Source organism: Thalia democratica, chromosome 5 (genome assembly GCF_965202585.1).
Source record: "Thalia democratica chromosome 5, ktThaDemo2.hap1.1, whole genome shotgun sequence".
In the NCBI taxonomy this organism is placed as follows: Eukaryota; Metazoa; Chordata; class Thaliacea; order Salpida; family Salpidae; genus Thalia; species Thalia democratica.
In genome coordinates this window covers 57511008-57537667 of record NC_139169.1, presented here as the reverse complement: position 1 = coordinate 57537667, position 26660 = coordinate 57511008, and the positions used below count along the sequence as shown (strand labels likewise).

Sequence of the window (26660 nt, the reverse complement as noted above, 5' to 3'; positions counted from 1 at the left end):
CATAATAATTTAATTTGAATAAAGATATACCGTGAAATTGTTTTTATAAACTATTATACCTTATTTGTAAGTTTAATGTAATTAAAATAAAGTAAACTTAAAGGTTTATTTACTAATAAAACACATTTTAGAGTTTAAAATTAAGCGTAACACATGCATCTAAAATATTTTGAACAACTTTTTTGTTTCAAAAGTGCTGCTCAAAAACTATACATTATTATTAAATAAATGTTTCTGTTTTATTAATTGATAGCAAACAAAGTAAACTTTTTTGTTGTTTAAGCGTTATTATACTTTAGGCAAAAATAAAATATTAACACACATAACTAGCATCAGTTTATACTAAACTGCAACTTTTTAAAGTTACCAAAACATCTTCTTTATTTAGTTCAATTATTTAAAATCTATAGCAGAAGTTTAAAAAGTTTTCATATTTCTATAAAAGGTGTATTTATAAAAGTTAAACTAAAAAGTTAGGTAAATAAAATAGTTTTACTAGAAGTTAAGTTCGTTATTTAAACTATTATAAGTTTTTAGTTTATGTTTCTTTTACTAAAAAAGGTACAAACGAAAGAGTTTAAAACAAATACTGCACACAATAACCAGTTAAAAACTATCTTTGAAGTTTTCATATTTTAAATTGTGAAAGTACTTAATCTTCCTGCTTAGGTTTCTCCTCTTTAGTTTCGTGTGCTGCTAATACGGCAGTTGTGTCTAAAGACAGCTTTTCACAGTTCATAGACATCTTTTTAAGGTTACTCGTTAAACGCGTAATAGCACGGACTGCATTAATGGATTTCTGTTAATTCAAGATAATTTGTATTAGTTGAAATATTAAAACCAAATGATAAACTAAGTGCTATTAGGCTTGGTGATAAAAGAAACGTATATAAAAGACATAATTGGATGGTTAAATATATAAATTTTACACGGACTTTAAATGTTGTTTAGATATTATTTTACCCCTTTACTAAATTAATATTAACAGCTTTTCAATTATCATTGTTTTTAAGTTTGTACTTATCAATCTTTTTGTTAAATTAAACATAAAAATTTTGAACAACATCTATTTTTTGACTATATTTTTACAGATCTTAAAAAAATAATACTTAGTACAATATTAAGAATTTCGTTTTACTTAATTCATCGTATAAGAACTGATCGTTAGCTATTACTTAGTGTTCTAAAAAATTAACGTATAAAACAAGTATGTGAAGTTATTAAATTAAATTAACATGAAGGCTTTATTTTTAACACTTTCACAGGTACAATTTGCATGATTTTCAAAAATAATTTTATATTATTTAAAAATAAAGAATAGTTTTCAAATTTGGCCTAATACAAGTATTGGTAAAATGAAAGCCGGTAGGATAAAACAGAAACCTAAAGCAACTTATTTTAAAAAAACGTAGGTTAGTAAAATAAATTGAAGTAGTCCAACGAGACTGTTGAATTGTTATTAAGAAGTATTTCAAACTTCATACTCTTTCATTATTAAGTCAATTTTGAATAAAAGTTTTGAATTTTTAATGTTTATTTTCAAAAATACAGCAGCTCGCGAATTTTTTCTAATGAAGTCCGATATTTTACTTAAAAATGGATTCAGTTTTTTAAAAATTTACCATTTTTAAATGTTTAGTATAACAGACTCTATCCAATATTTACTAAAAAGCTTAAAGTTTCAATAAACAAAACATAATTTACGAAAAAAATCTCGAGTACTGATTTAATTAGGAATTTAAATTTTTAGTTGCTTGAATTTTTAAAAGGTTTATAAGCTCAAATAGGCGACAACTCTCTTTATAAACAAGAAAATTGCAAACCTTGTTTTTCAAAAAAGAGCAAACTATTAAACGAGCTGTTCATAAAAAATTATAACTCGTACTCACCTGCATTCGTCTTCTTGCGATGAACTTTCTCAAATTGACTCTTGCAGCCGACAGCTTCTTCTGCTGCCTACTTTCTTCTTCAGCTGCTTTTTTTAGCCAGTCGTGAGCCAAACACTGTTTGGAAGTCGGCCGCTTTCTGTTCGAGTTTTACTGATGAAAGTTTTTTTTTAAAGATCCTATTTAGCTTATTTTTTCTAGAAGTATTCTTGTAAATTTAGTGGCGGAATTTGGCCAAGATAAGTTATATTTTATAGCTTAAACACTTTTGTTCTAGTTACATACGTAACTTAATCATCTTAAAATATATATTTAAAGCATATTAATCAAAAGACATGTTGTTCATTAGATTTCCTTTGCAGTTATACGGAAAATATTTTGCATCAATTTCTAGTGCAGGTTATCTTTTAATAAAAAAACGTTTTGAAGTTGAATATACATAAAGCTGTAAAACTTGGTATCAACTGATAGTAAAAAATATTCTTTGTGACAAATAACATGGTAACACTTCATGTGTTACTCTTCAAACTAACACAATTTTCTTAAAAAGAATAACAGTTAACAAAATAAAAACTTTTGATCTGGATGCAGCAGAAACTGAATGAAGTTTTTAGTGTCGTCAGAAACCTCGTCGAAAACTTCGTCATCGAAATCAAATTCACCCAAGCTGACGTTCGAAAGCGTTTCTTGGTCGTTGTCGCCCATAAACGGTGACAACCCTGAAACCCTGAGTTAATAAAAAACTTGTCAAAGCTTAAAAAACTTGATGATGTTTTTTAATTATTTAGCTATAGTTTTCTTTTCAACAAAAATGTTTCAATCTATATATTCCTTTTTAATTTAATGGCGTTAAATATTTTACCTCCAATAGTAGTTGCTGTAGATATAAAGGTGTTTTTTAACATTTTTTATAAAAAAGGGGTAAATTAAGAGCTTTTGTTAAAATATAAACAAAATTAAAAAGTTTAAAAGTTTAAATTTAATTATACTGTGTTTTTTTAATTAGTAAATGCAACCACAGACCGACTTAAAGATAAATTACAAGCTTACATGAGTATTAAAAATAAGTTTTAGATTTTTTTTTAACATAACTTATTCAAACCGACATGGTGTACGCGATCACGCCGATGCTCCAGATGTCCGTACCCTTCCCAAGCGCGTCGAAGTTGACCACTTCCGGGGCGACGAACTCAGGTGTGCCGAACATGACCTTCAGCGGCTTCCTCGGGTCGTACTTTCGCGCGAACCCGAAGTCTATTATTTTTATCTGCTCTGAGCTTTCTCTGCTCAAGCACAGTATGTTTTCCGGCTGCGGTTTTTGAAAAGTTGATGAAGGTTGTATATATTGTTTAAAAGTTTTGTAAAATTATCAAAATCATAGGCGAGAACGTTTTAAGCTTTTTTGATAATGAGTCTTTATACAAAGAATATTTTTATAGTGCATAACTATTATCTAAATCGAAGAAGTTAGTTTAATACTCCTTTAAACAAAAACTGTTATGTAACAATACTTTTTAAACTAAAATATATGAAATTATAGTTTAGTAAATTCAAATTACTTTTAGATCGAGATGCAGAATATTCATGGTATGCATGTAGCTTATTCCCTTCAAAATTTGTATAAGGTATTTGCAAGCCATGGTTTCAGTCAACTCAAAATTTTCATCGGCTATTTTGTCGAATAGTTCTCCTCCCGTTACCCTGTTTTGATGAACATATTGAAATTTTTGCTCACTTACAAAACTATTTTTTATTCAAGTATGTAATATAGATATCATGTTTCAATAACAGTATAATAGTTTTTAAAATGGGAAACTATTTTAAGCTTGAACTAAAAAACTACAGTAATGTTTTTAAACTTTAGAGTTTTAATTTATTTCTTGTTATTTTAAAATTTCAGTAAAACAACTAACCAAAAATATATCAATGATACTTTATTTTAGTCATACCAAAATAAAAACTTTGACTTTTCAATTTACAACTGTAGGTACTTTGGAACGAAAAGCAAAACTAAGACAAAAATACTAGTTTGTAACTTTCCTGGTGAATTGACTTGATTTTTACTTTAACTTTCTTTTAATTATTTCAGTTAATCTTAAAGCATGAATGCAAAACAATTATAGATCATAACTACAAAGTTACGAAATTAATTAAACGAAGCTAATAGGAATATAAATACATATAACTATTTTTAACCATTTAGTTCTGATTTTAAAAACTTTCCCTTTAAAATTTGCTAATGATATTTATATAAACGTCAAAGCTTGTTTATATTGACTGCAGACTAACAGTTCGAGGATAAGTGTCGCCTGGTCTCCCTGATGAAACGCGTCCTTGCAGCTGAGGAGGAGCGGATGATTCAGCATTTTCATTATGGAGACTTCATCTTCATACTCTTTTACTTGCTTCTGATTCCTGCAAGCCATCTGCTTCGCCGCGTACTGTCCTCCCGTCTGCTTGTCGACTGCCAGGTACACTTTTCCAAAACGGCCACTGTGAAGTTGAAATTGTAAATTTAAACTCTAACAGTCAAATACTTTTTTTAATGTTTTTTACGATGGCTTTTTCGTCAGATTTATTAACTTAAAAAAGTCTTATTTCTGTACGCGTTAAAGTGCACAAAATTTTAGTACTACACTACTATATAAAAATTAATTGTAATCAAAATGAATAAAAAACTAAATTAATTTTTTAGTACAAAAACTGTAGTTAACAAAAATCGAAAATCTAATTTAGTTACTAGCAGGGACGTAGATTTGTAAGTTTCTGCAAATCTACAGAAACGTATACTTATTTGAAAAAAAACTTGCGTTTATTTCAGCTTGAAAAGACTCTGCTGTCTTAGCTTTTATTATTCATTTATGCTTAATTTTGCACTCCTGAGAGATAATTTTAACATATATGTACTCTTTAGCATTTTTAGTGTCGTAAAAAAATTGAACGAATTAAATACATCCAAATTGTAACATTTAGGGCGTTAAAGCTTTATTTTGTCAAAAAGCTGCAATGCAAAATTGATTCTAAAGGAAGCTGTAGCTTCAAAAATCTAAATCATACAAAAATTTTATGTTACAAAAATTTGCATAACTTGTTGTTACTATTGACTACGTTAAATGTTTGATTTTCAAAACAGTATAAGTGATTTTGAGTTAAATGGTGATTTTTTATACTTGTTTTTAAAGAAGGGTAGGACTTTTTAACTTTTTATGGGTAGTTTTAAGTATTGGGTACTTTTAATTGCCTCAATTTTGCAAAAAAAAAAGTACCCAATATTTTGATGATGTCATTAACTTTACTTTGGGTAGTTATTAAGGATAAACTTTGTAAAAAAAAAAAAATTTTCTGTCCAGGCCTATGATAAATTCACTTTGTTTGATTTTCTAAATATAAAAATAATTGTATCTGAAATAAAACTATACTAAACATTTCACTATGTTAACAAAACTAAGGAAATATAATTTTCAACCTTGATATTTTTTGTGTAAGTTACAATTTTAAATTCAACCAAAAATTAAGCTATTGACTTTGAAAATTTTTCTTTTATAGATTAGTGATGACTTCAAGTTATCATATTTTATAAAAATTTCATTATTTTACATGTAGAAGTAGTTTAAAAATTACAGATTTTTGATAATTTTTTTTTAAACACTAGATTTTTTTAAATTTTTTAATTTCAAAAGTTCAAGGTTTTTCCAGTTTTTGTTTAAACAGTCAAGTTCCTGGATTCCAGGTGTTTTGGCAACCCTGATCAAATTTTAAGGAAGTATTCCTTTCAATATTTAAAATATAGTAAAAGATGACAATTAAAACCTACTGTACTCTCCTATTTTAATGTTTTATATCAAAAATTTGTTTTGGTATAAAAAATCTGTATAAAGATACTTGTAGTTTAGATTAAATATCATAAAGTGACATCAACTTGTAAAGAATAAAAGTGATCTACACCCTCCCTGTACCCAAGGTGGCTCCTAAAGTTTTTTTGAAACTTCTTTCAATTTTTCAAAATTTAATATATTTTTTTAAATTCAAGTCTTATTTACTTTTCTAGACAAAATAAGTGATCAGAATTTCAAGTCATTCTTGAATTTTATATAACATTCCAAGATTCCCATAAGCATTTAGGTTTGATGGCCTCTCTGTTAACTTTATTTCAAACTACAAAAAGGTTGCTTTTATTGAAGTACATAACTCATGTATAATTAGTTCAAAATTTTTTATGAATTAAATTTATCAATAAACTATAAAACAAAAATTTTAAAAATCATCTTTTTAAATTTGTGTTTGAATTTAAAATTGTAACTTTATGTTAACAAAAAATATTTCTATAATTTTGTTAACATAGGGAAATGTTTAGTATTATTCTATTGTTTTATTTCAGATATGATTATTTTCATATTTTAGAAAATTAAAAAAGTGAATTTGTCATAGGCTTTGACAGCAATTTTGTTTTTTTTACAAGTTTAAGCTTCAAAACTACCCAAAGTAAAGTTAATGACGTCATCAAAATATTTAGTACTTTTTTTTTGCAAATTTGCTGCAATTGAAAGTACCCAATATTTAAAACTACCTATAAAAATTCCTACCGTTTAATGAATGTTTTCTTGGTTTACACAAGTGACAAGACATAAAGAGTCATAGGGGGTGTTGAGCGAATTAAATTGCCTTGTATACAGTTATCACTCGTACCTCAACATTCCATTTTTGATGTATTAACATAACTGGATTTTTTCAGATAAAATTCAATAACATTAGAGGTAGTTTAAATTGCTGTGTTCCCGGTTATCACGAGTTATTTCAGATGTTTTAATTTTTGCAGATTCGTAACTTTTTTGAGCTAGCTACGTCCCTGGTTACTAGTAGTTTTTATTTCAAAAAAATCCAACTCAGCTTTACTATTTGTTTTACTTAAAATCATAATTTTACTAAAATCCTATTCTTTATTTCTTTCAAATATTTTTATAGTTTGATGAGCCACAGCCGATATAATACCTTCAAAGAGATTCTCAGATTATTAAACGCGACTTTTTTGTAAAAACTGTAAAATTTATTTAGTTTTTAGCTAAAATAAAGTTTATCAACTTTGTTAATGGAAGTTTATTTATGTAATTATTTAAGATTTTAGAATACTAAAAAATAAAGCTTTTAAAATTAGTTAAAGATAGAGTTTTAGTTGTAAACTAAACAACAATATATATAAAGAATAATCAAGAAAGCAATTATAAATCGAAAAAAGTTGTTGTTTTTATACAGTTCAACCAACTCGACAAAATAAAAACAAAATAATTATGATTATTTGATTGCTAAAAATTTCTTTTGGCTGTTTAGACCTTACCTTCCGAGTATTTCTTTAAAGTCGTAAAGCTCAGTAGGTGTTTTGTCTGTTCTAAGCACTGTCATTTTCATTCGTGAATTTGCTGCTTCTTTTTTAGTGTCTGTCAGAAAAATAATGCCGATAAACGGAAGCTATTCAAGAAAGTTACAAATATTACTTTTAAAACACTTAAGAGAATCTATTAGTTAGGAGCAACTGAAGACAGAATTTTAAATTTAAAATAAAAATCATTTGTAAATCTATAACAAAATTTCAAAAAAATTATATTCATAAACTCTCCCTTAGCAGATTTTTTTTTTAATGATCGCCCCTGTTTAAATAAATATTGCCCTCTAATGAAAAAAATGTCTCCAAATCAGTAAAAACTATGGTCTGTATTTGCTGACAGATATACTCAAAAACTTCAACAAAAGTTCTAACTTAAAGTTTTTAATCTGTAATCATTGGCCACCTTCAGTTTTTAACTTTTAAAGGAAAAGCGTTTGTTTTTTAAAAGCTTTATACCTTTGTATAGGCTTAAGAATGTTTGTAAGTGTTTTATTTATGCTTTAGTTTACTACAACACTTTTAAATAATTGGAAACTATTAAAAAAAGACATAGTTTGTCGCTGGATTAAGAACGATTAAAAATAATAAGACTAACTACTAAATTAATCTTATGATTAAATTTTTGAAACAAAGTATATAAACAATTTCACGATATGTTCAACTTTATGCGACTAATACATTTCCATAATCGATTTATTTATCTATCGTATTCTTTAGTTGATTAGAATTGAACAAGCCATTAATTTGTTTTGATTTTTTTTACTGATTTTCTATGGCTTTTCATCCTATCGCATTACAGATAAAAAAAATTTTTGATTTGAAAATTTTCGAAAACTTAAGAACTATAATCTAAGAGTCATATATTTTGGTAAAAAAAGGTTTATTATAGTATTAAAAATGTTTAACCTTAAAGTTTTATAAAAATAAAAATTTCTAGCATAGTTTTCAAAAGGAAGTGTTTGTGTTTCAACTTTCTTATTTATTTCGAAACCTAAGTTTCAACATTAGTCATTAAAATCGTGTTTTTAAGAAAATCTTAGAGTTGTGAAATAGTATATAAAATTTTAGTTTACTCCAAATTTCTTTTTAACACTTATCAGTATTGTAAAATTTGTAAACTTAAAATTTAAGAACATTCATAAGTAAAACTAAGATTTTAGTTTTTATTAGCAATATTGATAAATGTTGGCACTTTGAATGCTTTTTACACTCTTAAAAACAAAACAGTCTAGAAATACAGTTTAACTACTTATACCTTTTTCACAGTTTACGTATACAGTTGTAGATTAGATTAGAATTTAGATGATAAGGTTTTTTCGAGCTTAAAAAGAAAGAACTAGTTAAAGTATAATATGAAATTTGTTTTTAAATTCTGAGGTCAAATTTTTGTATGATACTATAAGTCATGATATTTAAAAAAAAAAATTTTGTTTAACTAATAGTTTTATACAGACTTATCCTAAAACACGTATTTTTTTCTAATCCAAAATTATCAATGTCGTTATTTCTGATAGTACTGAAACGAAAATAACTAAAACTGTACTATTCAAAAACTCAATAGTGCTTTTATTTCCAAGAAACTTTATTATCATTAAAAACTATGGCTTTTTAAATCCATCGTGAAATATTAAGGTAAAATATTTAATAAAACAGCTATACTAAAAAAATCAAAGTTATTTGGCAACTAAACAACTAATTGATTAATTTCAAATGAAGTAATTAATCTTAGATTAGCTAACTAATTATCATAAACTAGTTTGTATGAGTTTAGCTTAACTTTATACTTGATGTAGACTATTTTAAATAGAAGAACATGTTTTAATCACATCAGGAAAATAATGAAGTAGACGTTTTTGTTTTCTACACTTCAAGTATGTTTAAAGTTAGCTGTACCACAATCAATGAAAGTTTATTATCTCACGCATAAATACTGACAAATATTTTTAGCAGTGACTTCACAAAAATATCAAAGCTCAATACTGTGAGTTAATAAGTGCGCGTATGACAGATTAACCCTGATGTTTTTATTTGTATAAAATAATCCTGTGTGAGTATTTTTCTCACACTGAAAACTTTTGAGAAATAGTTTATTTTGATTAAAAATACCTTTTACAGGGTTTTTCTACATTAATAAGCTGTCACAAGTACTTTTTTATTAATTTTATTACAATTAAATTAAAATGAAGTTAGAACTAATTACTTTTTAAATTATTAAAACTTAATGTAACAGTGTATTAAAATACACATAAGTTTATTTAGTGTGATTACAATTTTTATACAGGTACTTTAAATGAAACATTTCTTAGGTAAAAAAATTTAAATTTTCAATACTTTAGTTATAAGTTTTACAGTTTAGTGATATTAAGCCTACGTTTAAACTTACTTATGTAGAGTTTGATTGCTTTTATGCTTGTTTATTGATCTGACTAATAACAGTTATATAAATTCCTATGACGTAAATAATTATTGGTTTTGGTTGATATAAAGCTTCTAATAAATCTAGTATTAAGAGTTTGTAACCAACAATTTTATAACCTAGACATAGTTTTTGTGCAAAACTTTTTAACAGTATACAAAGCACACTAAAGTATAATATACGTTACTATATATTTTATGAGTTTTAAACTAGTAAGTTATGATAAATGAAAAATAGAAAAAAAACAAATTATAAAAGTTTAGCATCATTATAACCATACGTTATAGTAGCCTATTTTTCATTACCCAAACGGTTAAGTACGCAAATTTGAGATAACTAAACTAGCTTACTGTATAAAACTTTTTTCTTCATTTTTTTAATTTGTAGATTAGCTCGTATTAAGCTAATTGAAAAAAAAAACAATAGTACCAAAATAAATAGAAATATGTAAACATCCTATGCATTTAAAAAAACTAGAACTAAATGAAATTACATTCTATAAATCTAATGAGTACTAAAGTACTTTTTTAGTAAAAGTGAGTTTTTATAAACTAATTTTGTTTTGTCTAAATTTTTTGTAAACAAAATATATTCTTTAGTTTGCTATTTATGTATTATGAACAAACAAAATAAAAGTGTTTTACACTAAAAAAATACATATACAGTTAATATAAAATACGTATTTCAAATATTTTAAATAATAAGTTCATAGTTTCTTTTTCTTTCAATTAAACTTTTTTTAAATATTACAGAAAAAGTTTAATTCCAAAAACTGTTGTTTACGTTCTATATGTTAAAATAAATTCTAATTTAAAAACTTTCCACAACAATAAATATAAAAGTTTTTAGTTTTTACTCTAAATTAGTATTTTTTGTAATAAAAAAAGATCACTCATTGTTGTCTTATATCTGTACATTTCAGCATCTTTCTAAACTAAGTTTATCTAAACTTTGAACCAAAACAAAACAAAAGCTTCAAAGATTTAATCACAACTATTATAAGTAAAAAAATAAAGTTTTATTTTATGTATATCTTCTTTATTATATAAATGTGCATGTAATAATAATGAAAAAAAGAGTAAAATTCGAGAGCGAAGCTTATAATTGTTATTCTAGTGCATTTTTTACGTCTAAGGCAGGTTAATTACACATATAGCACACTTTATAACTCAAATAATTAAAAAAATCAGATTTTTAAATGCAATACATGCCTTTAGTTAAAAAAAAATTAATAATTTTCTAAGACATCTAAGAAAAAAAGTTTTTTTCATGCTTACCAAACGTAAAAACAAAAACTTTCATACCAGTCGATGAATAAATAGGAGTATTTTCATGTACTTTCTTTTTAACTATACTTTTATCATTAAAATTGTCCTAGTTACTAAACTTTTACTAAAAAAAAACTTTCACAGGTTAAAAAAACAGTTCAGTGCAGCGTTTAAAACAAAAACTTGGCTAATTGGAATTATTCCTTGCTAAATTTCATTAAAACATCAAATTTTTTTATTAGTATAAGGTCAAACTTTGTTATAAATAAATAAATGTTAAAAAATAAAACTTATGAAAAAATATGAAAAATAAGGCTAATCTACTTTGACTACTATGTAATGTTCTTGCAAATAAATTATTACTTAAAAACCAACTAAATTAGTAACAAGTTTATGTAAAAACTATAGTAACTAAATAACTAGGACCCAGAAAAATCTAATTGTATTATCGCGTTAAGTACTTTATACTTTTTTGATAAATTTACTTACTTTTGAAAAATCAAACAAACTTTTACATTGAAAAAATTTGTTTCTTGTTGTTTAAAAATTATTTTTAGTTTGCATAGGTAAACTAGAAAATTTTAACTTTTTATGAAATTACAAAGTTGACAAAATCAAGTAGTAATAGGTTTAACAAAATTAGAATTTTATATAAAGATAAATAAAAAACTAAAATATATCTCACTAGTTTTTGAAACTAGTTATCAGTTAAATTGCTAAGAAGTTTTTCAATACATTCAAATAATATTAAACTTAGAAAGTTACTACTTTTAATAAAATCTTAAGAACTTTTTTTATAATTAAATGTAGTAATTTTTTTTTAAACTTAATTTTTTTAAACACGAATGATTTATTAAATGATTAAAGTTCATTGAACTACAACACTACTTGACACACTTATTTTTTTAAGAACACAACGAGCTATTATGAAAACACTAATTTAAACAGTATTCTATTTAAAGATTCAGTAATTTTTTGAATATATTCAATATTTTTGTACATTTTTCTATAGTTTAAAAAGTTTCTTTGCTAACTATACTTAATTCTGTATTCTTAAGTTTCTTATGCTTATTTTTATTTTTATTCTAATTAATGTTTCTAATAAACCTATCCTGTTTAGCTTTTTTACTTGATTTTATTTTTAAACGTTATAAATGACAGAGCAATATAAAAAGAATTAACTAAACAATCATACAACAACCTAAAGTTATATAATATAATTTAATATTTGTGCAAATAAGACAATTTAAGAAACTAACTTAATCATTTAAACATTTTATTTGATTACGTTAGGGTTAGACTATAAGTCCGCAGCCTTTTTTAATTAAGATTAAAATGTAACAACTTTTTTCCAACATCGAAATAATTATGGAAAAACTGCACGAGCGTGAACTTGGCTTGAATGGCTTTTTTTCTACAAAACTTTAAAACCTATTATTTTAATTTCTTTAATGCTAACTTGGAACTTTTTTTATTCTATAGAACGTTCTTTTGCTTTGCTTTTCACAATAATTTCCATCGAATTGGGTTTTAACTTTTGTGGTGGGGCTCCTTTAAAAATTTTTCGGTTTTTTGCATTTTTTACTTAACACCCATTTTCTCAAAAAAAATTTTTTTTAATTTTTTTTTAACATATTATTAAACTGAGTTTAAAGACGTTATTCTTTTCTTTTTTGCAATTTTTTTTTATAGCATATGCCTAAATGAATTTTCCAGAAAAACTCCAAATTTGTACGATTTTTGTTTTTTTGATTTTGATTTTATTGCCAAAATATAATATTTCTATAATAATTTTAGTTTTTAACGGACTTGTGTATTTAAGTTGTATGACGTTATTATATTTTTTCCTAACTTATTACTAATTTTTGAATATATGACCCATACAAGTTTTACCCGAATTCTTAGCACTTTAGCACACTTTGTTTACGTAATTTGAGGAATTTTTTGCTAGAGTGCTAAGAATTTAGGTAAAATTTGCATGGGTCATATATCAAAAAAAAAGTTAGGAAAAAAGTATAATAACGTCATAAAACTTAAATATATAAGTCCGTTAGAAATAAAAAATATTATATTTTTGCAATAAAACCTTGAACAAAAAAACGAAAATCGTGCAAATTTGGAGTTTTTCTGTAAAATTTATTTAGGCATATGTTATAAAAAAAAAGTTTTGCAAAAAAAAGAAGAATAACGTCTTTAAACTCAGTTTGATAAGTATGTTAAAAAATAAAAGTAAAAAAAAAATAATTATTTACGGAGAAATAGGTGTTAGGTAAAAAAATGCAAAATATCGATAAATTTTTAAAGGGGCCGCACTAAAAAAATAAAAGCCCAATTCGATGGAAATTGTTGTGAATAGCAAAGCAAAAGAAGGTTCTTTAGAAAAAAATATAAAAGTTCCGAGTTAGCATTAAAGAAATTGAAAATAATATGTTTTAAAGTTTGGTTTAAAAAAGATTACAAAAAAAGCCACTCAAGCCAAGTTCACGCTCGTAAAAACTGCATCATTGTTTATTCATATTAAAGTCAACAGCAAGTTTGTAAAAAAGGTTTAAAAATGTTTCGATAACTTGTTTTTACTATTTTAACCAAATTGTTAACTTGAAAATAAGTCATTGTTTAGATACTTCTGCTTGACGGGCTCAATCCGACTAGTGGACGATAGTTTGCTGACTACTGCTTTACACCAGTGGCCGGCAAACCACAATATGCGAACCAAACTAGACAAAGCTAAAAGAAATAATCTCCAATCAACGAATTTCTAGCTTAAAATAAGTTGTGTAAAAAATAACAAATATTTACAAATGTACTCTTGTTCATATTTTCAGTAAACAACAGTGATTATAAATTTTAATGATTAATTAATTAGAGATTTTTGTGAAATACTGTTTTTATTATTTGAAAGTTCTTAAAAGTTTTTAATAACCGTGTCATAAAATAATTGTTTAATATGAATAAACTCATAAAGAAAAACTACTTGTTTGCATTTTAGGGCACCTTTTAGTAATGTTTTAAGGTAATGCTATAATTTTTGATCCTCTAGGTAGAGCCTTTGAGCATATTCTAAGTATTTAGCATTAAATTAACTTACACCAGAAAAATATTTTTGTAGCAAAATTTTTCAACCAGTTTCATATATGTTTTAGCATATAATTTTTATAACAAAAATATTCTAAAGAAAGTAGTTGGTTTCAAAATTAGACGCATTAGGGTTATAGCTCTGTAGTAAATTTTTATTTTAAAATTTTTCACAATAAATTAACAAAGTAATGAGGTTTTAAAACAAAAAATTTAATTACCAAATGTAATAAAAAAGATTCAAAAAAAAACCTTATATTATTAGTTAAATATTTATACTTGTTCGATAACGAAAAGTTTGATGCAAAATATTTTTATTTACTTTGCTTACGTTTTTATTTTGCTAGTTTTTTTTTTCTTTATTTATACAAGGTCTACGAAAAGTAGCTTTGTAAAACGACGGAAGAGAAGCTAAATATTTTTTTTAGTCTAGCAAACAAATATACTGTCTGATCTCTTGCAAAATTAGAATTATACATAATCTTTTGGTGCTTGATAAAAAAAAATGCGTAAGACATAGACATTTTTTTGCATAGATAGTAAATTTAAATATATTAGTGATAAAATTTATTTTTTATATGATTTTATAACTAAAAAATTTGAACTAACATAAAGGTAAAGATTTTTGTATTAGTTTTTTTTTAACTACATTTTATTATATACAATCAAAGATATAATATGTTTAATGAATAAAACATTTATAAAACTTGTAGTACTTTACATACACAAACCAAGTTTTAAATAAAAATATCTACAATAATTTATATAAATCTTTAGTTATCTAAATACCATAGAAGCTTTTTTACAGTTTCTTGTAAATAACAACAAAGAAAAAGCATTTCATGATGTTCTAGATATTGTTTATAAAAAAATCTATTCTTCTATAAATCTTTAACTTAATACAAAATGTTTTAAAAGCTAGTTTTACAAGAGACTATGTTAACTAAAAAATTAAGCTCGAATGAATTTTTTTTAAATATGAACTATTTTATTATAAAATAAACAAGCTAGATTTACACAGGACAAAAATATCTCAAATCTGAAAGACTTAAAATTTTGTTCAGAATGATTTAAGGTAAGGTTGTTAGAGCAGTTTATTAAAATAAAAAATATAGGAAGTTACAACGACTCTTACAATCTGTCTTAATTTGAACGAGAGAGTGGTGTTTTACTAGCATGATTAATATTCTAAAGATAGAATTTTCTCTAAAAATGTACGCCGAGGGATTTAAATTAAATTAACATTTTCCGAATAGTCTTGTTGATTCCAGAAATCAATAATGTATATAAGTATAGTCATTACTAATTTCCTACGATGGCTTTATTCTAAATAAAGGTAAATCAAACCTAAATTTATTGTCTTAAATATTCATTTATAACTAATCAGTCGGAAAACATTGTTTGTTTTATAACAGCGAAAAAAAGTTGCTTATTATTTTTTTAATTATAATATTATACAATACTTAAAATTTTGTTAAACTTTTCGTATAATAATTTAGTTATAGATTAAATAATTTGTTTTAATTACATACTTAAAACAGTAAAAAAAAGTGATAAAGTATGTAATACTGATTTTACTAATTACTATTTTTTAGTTTTTCTTTTAGCAGTATAAATAAGATCACCTTTAGTAGGTTCAGCTTTAGTCAACTCTTGATTTTTTTCAAACAGTGCATCAAAATATTCTTCCTGAACTCTCATCTTGTGAATTGAGTCAAGCTGTTTTCTCCGTTTCCTTTATTGTAAATAAACCAGATTTAAATACTATACTAGCTAAAACATAAAAGCATAAATAACTTCTTTTAAATTTAATAATTTTTTTACACGGAACAAAAAGATTGCAATTTTAAGTTAAGAAGTTGTACAATGGTATTATAAATAGAAAACAAACGTAATATCATCTAAGTTTCAGGTTAGAAATCTAATAACTTACATGTATACGTATAACCTATTTAAATTAATAATTTTTTCAAACTTATATATTTCTAACTAAACTATAAATACGTTTAGTTATGTTAATCAATGTAAGTTATCTATGTATACATCGATTTTAAAATAGTTATTACAATTTTAAGTAAACTCATTTATTTGTGTTCTACTTACTTCAACAAATTTTAACTTAGGATCAATGAATACCAAAGTGTAAAATACTGGTTTGTACTTCATTAACATTTAAAAAAATACAGTAATTTATAAAACTAACATTGTATAAACTTACAACTTTACTTATTTTCTTTTTTTTTCAGTTTGTAATGAACAGACTAATAAAGTTATTTTGATTGTACGAGTTTTGTTAATTTTTGATTGATTTTTTAATTTGGTTCTTTTAATGTTAAATTTATAATACATTTAAACTAGTAAAATAAATAATAAATACAATATTCATAAAAGTTTTAACGGTCAATCTTTTAAAGATAGTGAACTAATTTTTTTTTTGTTCGTTATATTATCTAATTAATTTGTAGTTTTTTGTACTTGCATACTCTGTAACAATTACAACAAATTCTTTTTTTTATGCTTTTTAGGGAATTTTTTAAACAGAATTTTGTCTAAAATACTTTAGGAAAATTGCAAAACTATATTTAAAATTATCTGCGTTTAATAATTTAAAAAACTGTTTTTCTTTTATTCGAATATATAAAATGATTAATACAGTTTTGAATCTTGTCAATATTATACCTAATAAAATTGAAGTTTTAATAGTACCTATTTATTTTCATTTATTTCATTAATTGTATACAGAATATGTTTTTATAAGCAGCAGTTGTTGTTAACTTCATAAAATTGTAAATAAGTATGTGTACAAATTAAGTTTTACAGTGCGTTTTTTTAATTTTAAGCTTGTCAACAATCAGTCAATATTGTTTTGTTCGGTTATTGAAAGTTCAGATATGTTGTTGTTGCAATTAAATGGTCCTGAAGTCTAAGAATATGTTTATATAGTGCTGAATGATACATGTACATTGTCCATTAATTATGATTCTGTACAATCTAACTATAAATAAATTGATTTTTACATAAACAAACGGTTAACATTTTCTTAAATTGTTAACACAGTACTTTAAAATTATTTAAAGATAAAAAATAGTCTAGAAAACTTTAAAAGCGTTTTTAATTTCTGTACGTTATTTGAATATACCTATTGTGCCACGTATAAATAAATAAAATAAAATAAAAAATAGATAATTAGTTCTGATTTTGCATACAAATTAAGCCAAACTAATATGTTAAAGCTAGTTTGTTTCGATAGTTTATAAGATACATTGCCTTTTAAAAACACAAACTAGAAGTTATGTAGGATTTTATATTAGCTTTTAAAGTTTTTAAATGAAGTTCTTTTAAGTTTTTGTTAAAGCATAAGTTTCTTAAATTGTATTTAAAATATAAGTAATATTTAAACTGGATGACATTTTTTTCTGCTTCGTTTTTTTTTAACCTTAAAGTAGGTGTTTAAAATTTAAAATCTTCAAAATTAATGTTCTGTTGAAAACAGAAATTTAGATTTTTAATTTACAAAATTAAAGTTTTATGTACTGTTTCAAGACGCATATCTGTAAAAATCTAAAGTTGAGCTACTGCTGAATTAATTTAACGCTGTTGTTATTATTTCTTAGTACTTTGAGTAGTACCTAAGCTATTTAAAAACTAATTAAATGATAAACATTTTTACTTCCGTATCATCGAAAAATCGAATAAATAATCTTAATATAAATGTATAAACATGCATATACTTTTTTATTAATTAAATTCGTTTCAAAAGTTAGTAAAAATCTAAGTGTTTAGTAAATAAAGGTTTTGTAAGAACTTAAAACTTTTTGTGTAAAGTTTTTATGCTATTAAGACTGATTTTAACTTAAAAACTGCTTATTTTTTAAATATTAGGGTTTAGATTATTAATGAGTTTATTTCAATTGTAAATATTTTTTTATGTACCTTAGAAATAAAAACTACAGCATAACGATTTTAGTTACAGAACAGATTGTGAGCTATATTTAAATCTGTAACAGATGTAAAAACTGTAAATAAAATTTACCTGCTTCCGTACTATATAAATATTTAGTATACACAAATCATATAACTTCCTTCTTCAATTAGAAATTTAGTTTTTGCAACTAGTTTTAATTTAATTTATAAAGAAGAATTAGGATAAGTGAAGAAAAACGGTGATAAAACTTAAGTTCGAACTATTATAAAATACTTAATTTAAAAACAATTATTTATTTATATTAGATCTGTTTAGCGTATTTTTTCTTCTCCTAGACATAGCAACTTAGAATAAAACTGTTTAACAGATACACATTTACAATAACTTAAAATTTATAATTTGGAAAAGTTTTTTAACGTTGTTTATTTTTTAAAGACGTAGGTATGAATTATTTGTATTTAAAGTTAACAAATGATATAATTTTAAGTGTTTGTGTTGATTAATTTTTAGTCTATCTCGAATAATTACTCTTGGCTAAAATCGTTTTCGAACAGAATATATTTTTTACATTTTCTACTTAAATAGTTTTTAAAAAGTTTTTCTACTGTATTTTTATTATTATATACGTAATCTTTTATATTTAAAAAACAACTATAGTTTTTTCGTTAAAAATTATACTTTTGTTGTAAATCTGATAAAAAAGAACATCAGCGAAAGTCGAGAGAGCTTAAGATTCTACTTTCGTATGCCGTGAGAAAAGCTCAAGTTTCCGTAAAGTTTTGATCATATTAATTCCATTATTAGACCACAAGCTATCGGTAAACTTAGACCCAAGTTTCTTTTTTATTGAAACTTTCAACAGATAGTTTTAATAAAAATTAAATCCGGGTCTCAGTCTCTCAGACTACCGAAAGCTTTTACTCTAACGATCTTAATATGATCGAACCTTTATGAAAATTTGATAAAATATAACCTAAATCTTAGTCTTAAAATTCTACAAGTCTACTTTAATGTTTTTTAATATCTTTAAACCTTTAAACTATAAGCTTTCGACCTAACTTTATTATTAGTACACATTTTTATCAACAAGAAGTTTTATAAAAAAACTTTAATTTAACTAATAAGAGAATTAACCTCAATAGCTCAGTTGCGGAGCTTCTTCCGGAGTACTTGCTTCTTCCTCCGCAATCCTGCAACACGGCAGCTTCCGGGAGCGGGCAGTTGTCCGGCAGGCTGCTGAACCTCTTGTTCAGCTTCGGGCGCGCACAAACCTTCTTGACAGCAGGCGCTACAATGAAAATTGTCTTTGTTGATAATGTTAAATGTAAATATTTTTGTAAAGGTCTCGGTTGCAATATAATAATGGTTGCATAATGTAATGTATGTAAAGATTTTTATACTTTGTGTTTTTGAATGTAGCTGTTCAATTTTTACGAGCCATTATTGTATACAACCTTAATGTTGACAGTTTTTGTATTTAGTAAACTAAGAAAAATAGTGTGTAAGAATTTTGAAAATATGATCCTAAATTATCGTTGGTAACGTACGGCCCGTTAGCTTGATTTGCCCACCAAGCAGAAATATCTGGTCCATTTATATTTGAAAATACAAATATGTTTATAATTTGATTTAAAGTAAACGTTTTAATTTTAAAGAGTTTTTTCTTGTTTGTATATTCAAGTTCACAAAATTAAACGGCTTGCAAAGACTTTACTAAAAAGTACGTTCCACAAAATATTTCTCTTGGTAAATATGCCCGCCGATTAGAAAAATTGCCAACCCCTAATCTAAAACTATTTTTTAAAATTATCATTAAAAATAAGTTTATTGCTATACTTTATTTGGTCGATACAAAACTAAATAAATTATTACGAGATTTTTATAATTGAAAACTGAATAAAAAATAAATTTGCAGTTTTATTCATAACAAAGTAAAATTAGTTTATTAAAAGAGCAAAAGTATCTAAATAACATTTACAAGATAAGTTTTAAACTAGTAAAATTCATTTTTAAGTAATTATGCTGTGAAAACAAAAGTTAAATTAAAAATTCAACGAGTAAAATATTCAAGCAGTTGACTTCAAACTGACAACAAAGCACGGTCAGAACTATTTCAATGAAAATAACAACAAAGTTTCGCGTAATGCATTATTCAGAGTGACACGGCGAAAATGTTTGTTCCGAAATTTTAAATAAGATGCAGCGCGTAACGTTTAACAAATAAAAAAGACAATCTTTACATAAGACTTTAATGTCGAAAGCATGCAATTCACAGTTGCTTTAATCATGTAATTAACCGTAAAATTGATTTGCTACTCGTTTTTACGCTGAACAGATTGCAATTTGCTTTTTGTGCCCCTACATACTTAATTAGTTAAAGGAACAACAATTTTCTAACAGATTTCAGTGTATTTTTTTTATCAGAACGATTTACTTAAAATTACACTTTACAAAGCTTTTATATAGATTGCAATGATGTACAGTTTTTTTTTTCTTGACAAATACTTGTAAATAAATGGATAAATGTATTGATTATAAAAAAGAAAAACACAACCTTTATGAACAATTACCTCGCCAAAAGTTATATAAAATCAAAAGTAAAATAGATTACACCCAAACATTTTTTTTATTCATCAAACCTAGTGGTACGTCGGACATGAGCGACATGTGAAAAGGTGAACTCCCCTTTCTGAAATCCGACTGGGACTGCGACCCTGATTCGATCCAGCACTTTAGCGAGTCAACCTCGACATTTCCACTTTTCTCGTCTGTTTTTGTGCTTTAATTGTTTTGTTTACATCAATAATAGTTTTCTTTTGTTCTGATTACCAAACTGACTTGGTATCTAAATACTTTGCTGAATTTTCAAATCTAGACAACTCTAGCTTTTTTTTTATCCTCAAAAAGTTGATTACAACTTGCGTTAATAGATAATGATCAAAAATTATTGCACACGTAAGGTTTATATAAATCTGACCACTTAGATTTTATCATCAAAATGTTAGCTTTCTTAAAAACATTGTTTGTTATCTCTAAACTTATTCAAACCAAGTATAAAACTTAAGTTTTAAGTAAAACTGTCAATTAAGAGTCTTTTAAAGTCTTTTTACCTAAACAAAAGTGCACAAGGTTAATTTTTTTGCTGTGCGTAACATTTTTCAACTACTTCAATGTTTTAAGAGTATGATAGAACCTTTGTTGCACTATTCATTTACATAATCTTTTATGTGTTTATAAAAAAAAAAGTTCAATACTTTTTGATAGCAATAAAGACAAAAATGTACCTTGTTCTTCCGTGTCTGAAAGTTGTTCTTCTGAGTACAAAGTAGGTAAGAAATGTTTTGCTGATGGTGGGAAGTTTTCTGCTGCTGAAGTGTCAATACTGGAAATTTTCAGTTTCGTCAATTGTTTATTTTATGTTTTGTTTTTTGTTCTAATTTATAATTTGGGCTATGAATCTATAAACTTTTTATTTTGCTAAAAAAAGTAAAAAAGTTAATAAACATGACTAAAATGCTTATAAAATGTATATATTTATAAGCAAATTAAACCTTCTACTTTTCGTTCGAGACCAATTTCTAGCATTTTGAACTGTAAAAATATAAAATTTAACTTTGTTAGATTTTAACTATTTTTATTTTACATTTAAGAAAGAAAAAAACTGATAATTTTAACATAAGTAATACATAAATGAGGCTTTGCAACTTTTTATTTTTTTTTTTATCTTTTGAAAATTCAGTTATAAAATTACTAAAAAGTTTTATATAAGAAAATTGATAAATTATTAAAAATTGTAGAGACATAAAAGACAAAAATTGCCTAAAAAAGGCAAAACATAAATTTATGTAGAGCCCAGAAGTAAATAAATTACGTTTTTTTTTTCAAGTTAAGCCTATTGTAGCGAAACATGATAGATTTTGGCACACTAACTGTTGCAGGTTAAATTAGTTATGTTCAACCTCATTAAAATTTAATATTTTGTTTGTTTATTTTTTCTTTATTTTCACTGCAACAGCGAAATATTCCTATGCTGACTTTGCTAATAAATCTTTTGTGCATTACTTTTATTTTTGCTGCTCTTAAACCACATATTGATTTTAAGTAAACCGTGTTTTTATTGTTCATGTTTTAATTAAAACTTAATTTGTGGAAAGGATTGAAAGGTAAGAGTTTTTTAAATCGAGTTTTTTACCGAACACATAGCTTTTTAAAGAAATCATAAAGATTTTTTTTTTCTTTAGCCCAATTTCAAGCTTACATAAAGTCATTCAAGTTGTCTAAACTTCACTTTATTCAACTTTTTTTCATTCTAAATTAATAATCAAGGTTGATTTAAGTTTTCTAATTTATAGAGGCAAATTTTAAATATTATACACAATTTTTTCGTAATTGGTTATTAAAATTTAAAAATTTGAGAAAATTAGATAGATAATAATTATTAAATTTTAACTCTTGTACTCTTTAATTGAATAAAGCAAAACAACCGCGTTTGTTCATTTTTTTATTAAATCAGCTTTTTTAAATAAACGTATACTGATGACTTATACATGCAATCGTAAAGATTTATTAGAAAAAATACATGACATTTGCCTTCAGATAAGCTCGTAGATTCAAAAATGAGGTTAAATGTATATAATGTAACTACATTGTGTATGCGTATCATCATATGCTGTCTATCAATGGAGTAATAAGTAGAAAAATCAATATTAGTCTAAAATAGCATAACTTTATGTTTGTTACAACCACAAATAAAAAAAATAAGTTAAAAGTTTTTAGAGTCTCTGTCAAGTATTTTAAAAGTTCCACAATCACCAAAAACGCTTTAATATTTAAAAAAATCTCACCTTCAGTCATTGTAATTGATATTGTTTGTTTTGTTTTCTAAAAAAGGTTGTTATTTCAGCGATAAAATCTTCTTATTTTTCTTTTTTTCAATTTTCAGCTTCAAAAGTCAGAATGATTTGTTACAAATTTAGTACTTTTACTAGAATGACACCAGGCTTTTCGCGCTTTTAGTCTATTTTTAGTTAATCTAGGTTAAAAAAAATCTAAGTATTTTTATACACATTTTAAAAAACAAATACTTATGCTGATGTTTATAAATAAAACATTAAAATTTAAAACAAACATCGAAGCTTTTGTAAACGGTTGTATTTTCTTCTAATACGTGTTATATTATTTATAAGTGAGAAGGGTAGAGTAAAAGTTTAAGTCTATAATAAATTAAACTGACTTGATAATAAAACAAAATTGTTATACTTTTAAAGCGCTATCCCAATACAAAGAAAAAATTCAAGTTTTTTACAAAGCTAAGAAAGTTTATAAAAGTACAAACTTTTTAAAGTCAATAATTTGTAAAATGTAAAATATTTTTATCGTGGATTGTTTAAAATCATAATGTTTTAAGAAACTTGCAACATTATATGTAGTAAAATTTTAGTAAAATTTATTTAAATAAAGCTAAAATAACTTATACACTAAACAAACTATGAAGATTAGATAATTTTTTCAAGAAACTTAGCAATTTTTTTACTAAATCAACTTTTTAAAATTTAACTACTACTTTTAAGTTTCTTTACATGCTCACTCTTCGCTAAGGTAATAAATTTATCTAAAACAATTCAGCTGAAAAACTATAGCTAGTATTTATTTTTAGTTCTAATAACATGTACTTTGATATAAGTAGTAAAAAATTCTGTTGTTATTATAATTTTGTACATAAAGTTTTCTAATGCTTTTATTATTTTCGTGATTTTATTGCAACAAACATTGAAATAATTGTAAAGAAGGATATCCGATTTTAAAAACAAAATAGTCTTTCATATTTTTGATAACAACGAAGTGCTTAAAATTATGGAATAATTAGTTTATTGTCTACTTTTTAAATGTTAAGGTTCCTGTTGCTTCTTGGTCTTAACCAACGATAATTTTAACATATTGCTACCAATTGCTACTAAAAAAGTTTAAATAGTTTTAAAAAATCAAGAATTCAAAAGTTCTAAGTTTTACGCTTATTATAAACAAACCTAAACAAAATTTAACATGGTTTTAATTTATTTTTTTATATTTTATGTATTTTGTTTAAATCTAATGCTCTTAAATGCAGTTTTTTAGTTTAAATAAGTTCTTATAGAACATTTTACTTAGTTTTAAAAATTACTAAGAGCTAAAAAGAAGAGCGAATTCTTAATTGAAAATTGAATTATACTGTGAAAATTTAAAACGACGCGAATACTTAAAATGTGTTTTTATATAAAAACTATGTACTTTTATAATATTTTTTATACACAGCTTATATATACTTAACAAGTTTTATTGGTTTCTCATTCATTATTACTTTAGTTTTATCTTTAATTTTACTTTTACAACTTAATTTAAAAAGTATAATTTTTTACCTAAAATATTCTATTTACGACTGTTTTATTGAAAGTTTTTAAATTGTACTTATATTATTTCTTTAGTTTAATGTAAATAAATTTATTTATTGGATAACAGCAAAAAAAAATACTTTTGAAATAAGTAAGTATTTGTTTTTAAAGTGGTATGTTGAAGAAATTAAAACTATCGTTTCATATTCAAACTAAAACTAAATAAGTTTTATAGTTATAGTACATAACAATTTAAGTTAAAAACAGTTATTTATAATAATTTACGTTATTACAAATATAAATTATAAAGTTAAACTAAATACAAATTATGATTCAAGAAATTAACTTAAAACCTGGCCATTAAAGTTAAAAAAAGTAATTAATTCAGCACCTTAATAATTGTTTAAGTATTAACTTTAATCTAACGTGTTCTATTTTGCTAAAGTTCTTAAATTTATTAATAATTTGAAACATACAGCTATTGTAAATACTGGTAGAAAAATATATTTCTGAGATTATTCTCTCTTATATATTTATCAAATTTCAACATTTTAAAAACTACCAGCATCTAAGATTTTTTAATAAAAAGTTACTAACTGTTTAAAAGTCTGTATTTCTATTTATATAAAACACTTACGTTTAAAAAAACATCGAATGTAAGTAGAATAGTATTTTTTAATAGTCATTGCTACAAGTATCTATACATGTATTGATGCTATTAATGTATATTGCAGTGAAAAAGTAGCGAGAGAGATTAGAATTATTTTTCTCTTTTGGTATCTTCTAAACAAGTTCTCGTTTTTATCTCAGTCGAGTCTACGTTTTAAAGTAGTGTTTCAAAGTTGATTAGTTTCGACTTGAGAATTCCGTTATAGATATTAAATATAGTCATTTTGAAAAAGCTGTTAAATCTAAAGTAATACACTACAAGTTAAATGATTTTTTTAAGGAATAGCTTTGGTAATAGTAAAGTTTAATATCTAAATAAAATTAAAATTAAACAAAATTAAACTAATTTTTTTTTTACGTAATAATAATTCGACTCGAGTAAAATTAGTTTTTATTTTAAGGCTGTAAGTATAAAGAGTTAAAAGTTAACTCATAATTGATATCTTAATTTAATAATTAGCAAAAGTTTAATTGTTTCTTTTTTTTTTATCTTTAAAATTCAGCTAAATAATTAATATATTTAAGAAATACCTTTATTTGTTGATGATTAATTTATACGACCATGTTTTAAACTAAGCTTGTTTATATTTTGAAAAGTTAGAGGTACTATATGCTTTAAATAGTTAATAACGAACTTTCTCTTATTTTTAAATGATCAAAGTTTAAAATTTGTAGTTTTTATGTCTTTTTTATTGATTAACTAATCTGTTCAAAAACATAAACGATGAATATAAAACGGAACTACTATCGAGATTGTAAAGTACCAGATTTGAATTTATTAGAAACAACTTTTTACTTAATATTTAGGTTAAATATTCAACTAAAGTTAATTTAAGTAGTTACTGCAAAGCTGCAAAAACTAAACGACATAAACACTGTTAAAATTACCTAGACTGAATTCTAACGTTCTTATAAATGGTTTCAATGCATTTTATTTTTTATTAAGTTAAATTTTTTTGACCAAAAGTGTAAAATTGTATAACAATTAATATTTTTATTAACTTCCTTAAACTTTTTGATATCATGATGATCCTTTATTATTTACCTTTATTTTTAATATGAGTACTTATAAAAAGCGTACAAAGTTTTGTTTAAAATCTTATCAATAGCAATTTAAGGAATAGTTTTTATGAAAGTTAGTATGAAAATATTTGTGGTAAAAGTTTATAACAATTAAATAATCAAATGAGCCCTTTTTTTAAATTTAATCTTGAATGAGTTTTAGAAAGTTATATGAATTTTATCAAAGCTTAAAATAAAACTGTGTTTTAATTCATGAATATATCTTGCATTGGTACTTACTTGGAAACTGTTTTTAAAGTCTGATTTCAGCACTTTTTTACGCAGGTAAAACCAATATAAATTAAATTTATAAGTCAGTAGTTTTAAATACCTATGTGTGTTTGCTTAAGCATGTAAAGTAAACAATAAAGTGTTAGTCAGGCTGTATAGCTGGAAAAGTAAGCTGCTAATAGTAATAAAATCAAATTTCAAATTATATATTTTCAAAACGATACAACAGCAAAATAAAGATAAAATTAAAGTACCTAGAGTCTATAAGATTTCAGAAAAAAGGTAAATGAAAAGAATCTTGTTACTACCCACTTGGTTGTTATAAACCATGACTTTCTTTAAAGTTGTATTTTTTTATAAAATAAACGTTTTTTAAGAAG

At 24.4% G+C, this 26660-nt stretch overlaps 1 protein-coding gene across 1 annotated transcript; it reads right to left on the bottom strand.

Moving 5' to 3' along the window:
• Window positions 1–92: 92 nt before the first annotated feature.
• On the bottom strand, window positions 93–22891 carry LOC145835597 (myosin light chain kinase, smooth muscle-like). Its single transcript, XM_082943265.1, has 13 exons — window positions 22795–22891; window positions 21502–21541; window positions 21235–21332; window positions 20590–20718; window positions 19085–19238; window positions 15651–15760; window positions 7219–7318; window positions 4176–4379; window positions 3446–3587; window positions 2993–3195; window positions 2461–2613; window positions 1890–2025; window positions 93–799 (listed from the first exon to the last, which is right to left on the bottom strand). The coding sequence occupies exons 1-13, from the start codon at window positions 22802–22804 to the stop codon at window positions 653–655; spliced, it is 1626 nt and encodes a 541-aa protein (XP_082799391.1). The 5' UTR covers window positions 22805–22891; the 3' UTR covers window positions 93–652.
• Window positions 22892–26660: the final 3769 nt, after the last annotated feature.

Bases quoted from the DNA above. Each gene is read 5' to 3' on its own strand.
- LOC145835597 (XM_082943265.1), bottom strand. The intron at 20,719-21,234 runs GTACATTTTTGT...GCACAAAAACAG, and splicing joins TTCAGACACGGAAGAACAAG to ACGAGAAAAGTGGAAATGTC. The intron at 3,196-3,445 runs GTAATTTGAATT...CAAAAACCGCAG, and splicing joins TTCTGCATCTCGATCTAAAA to CCGGAAAACATACTGTGCTT.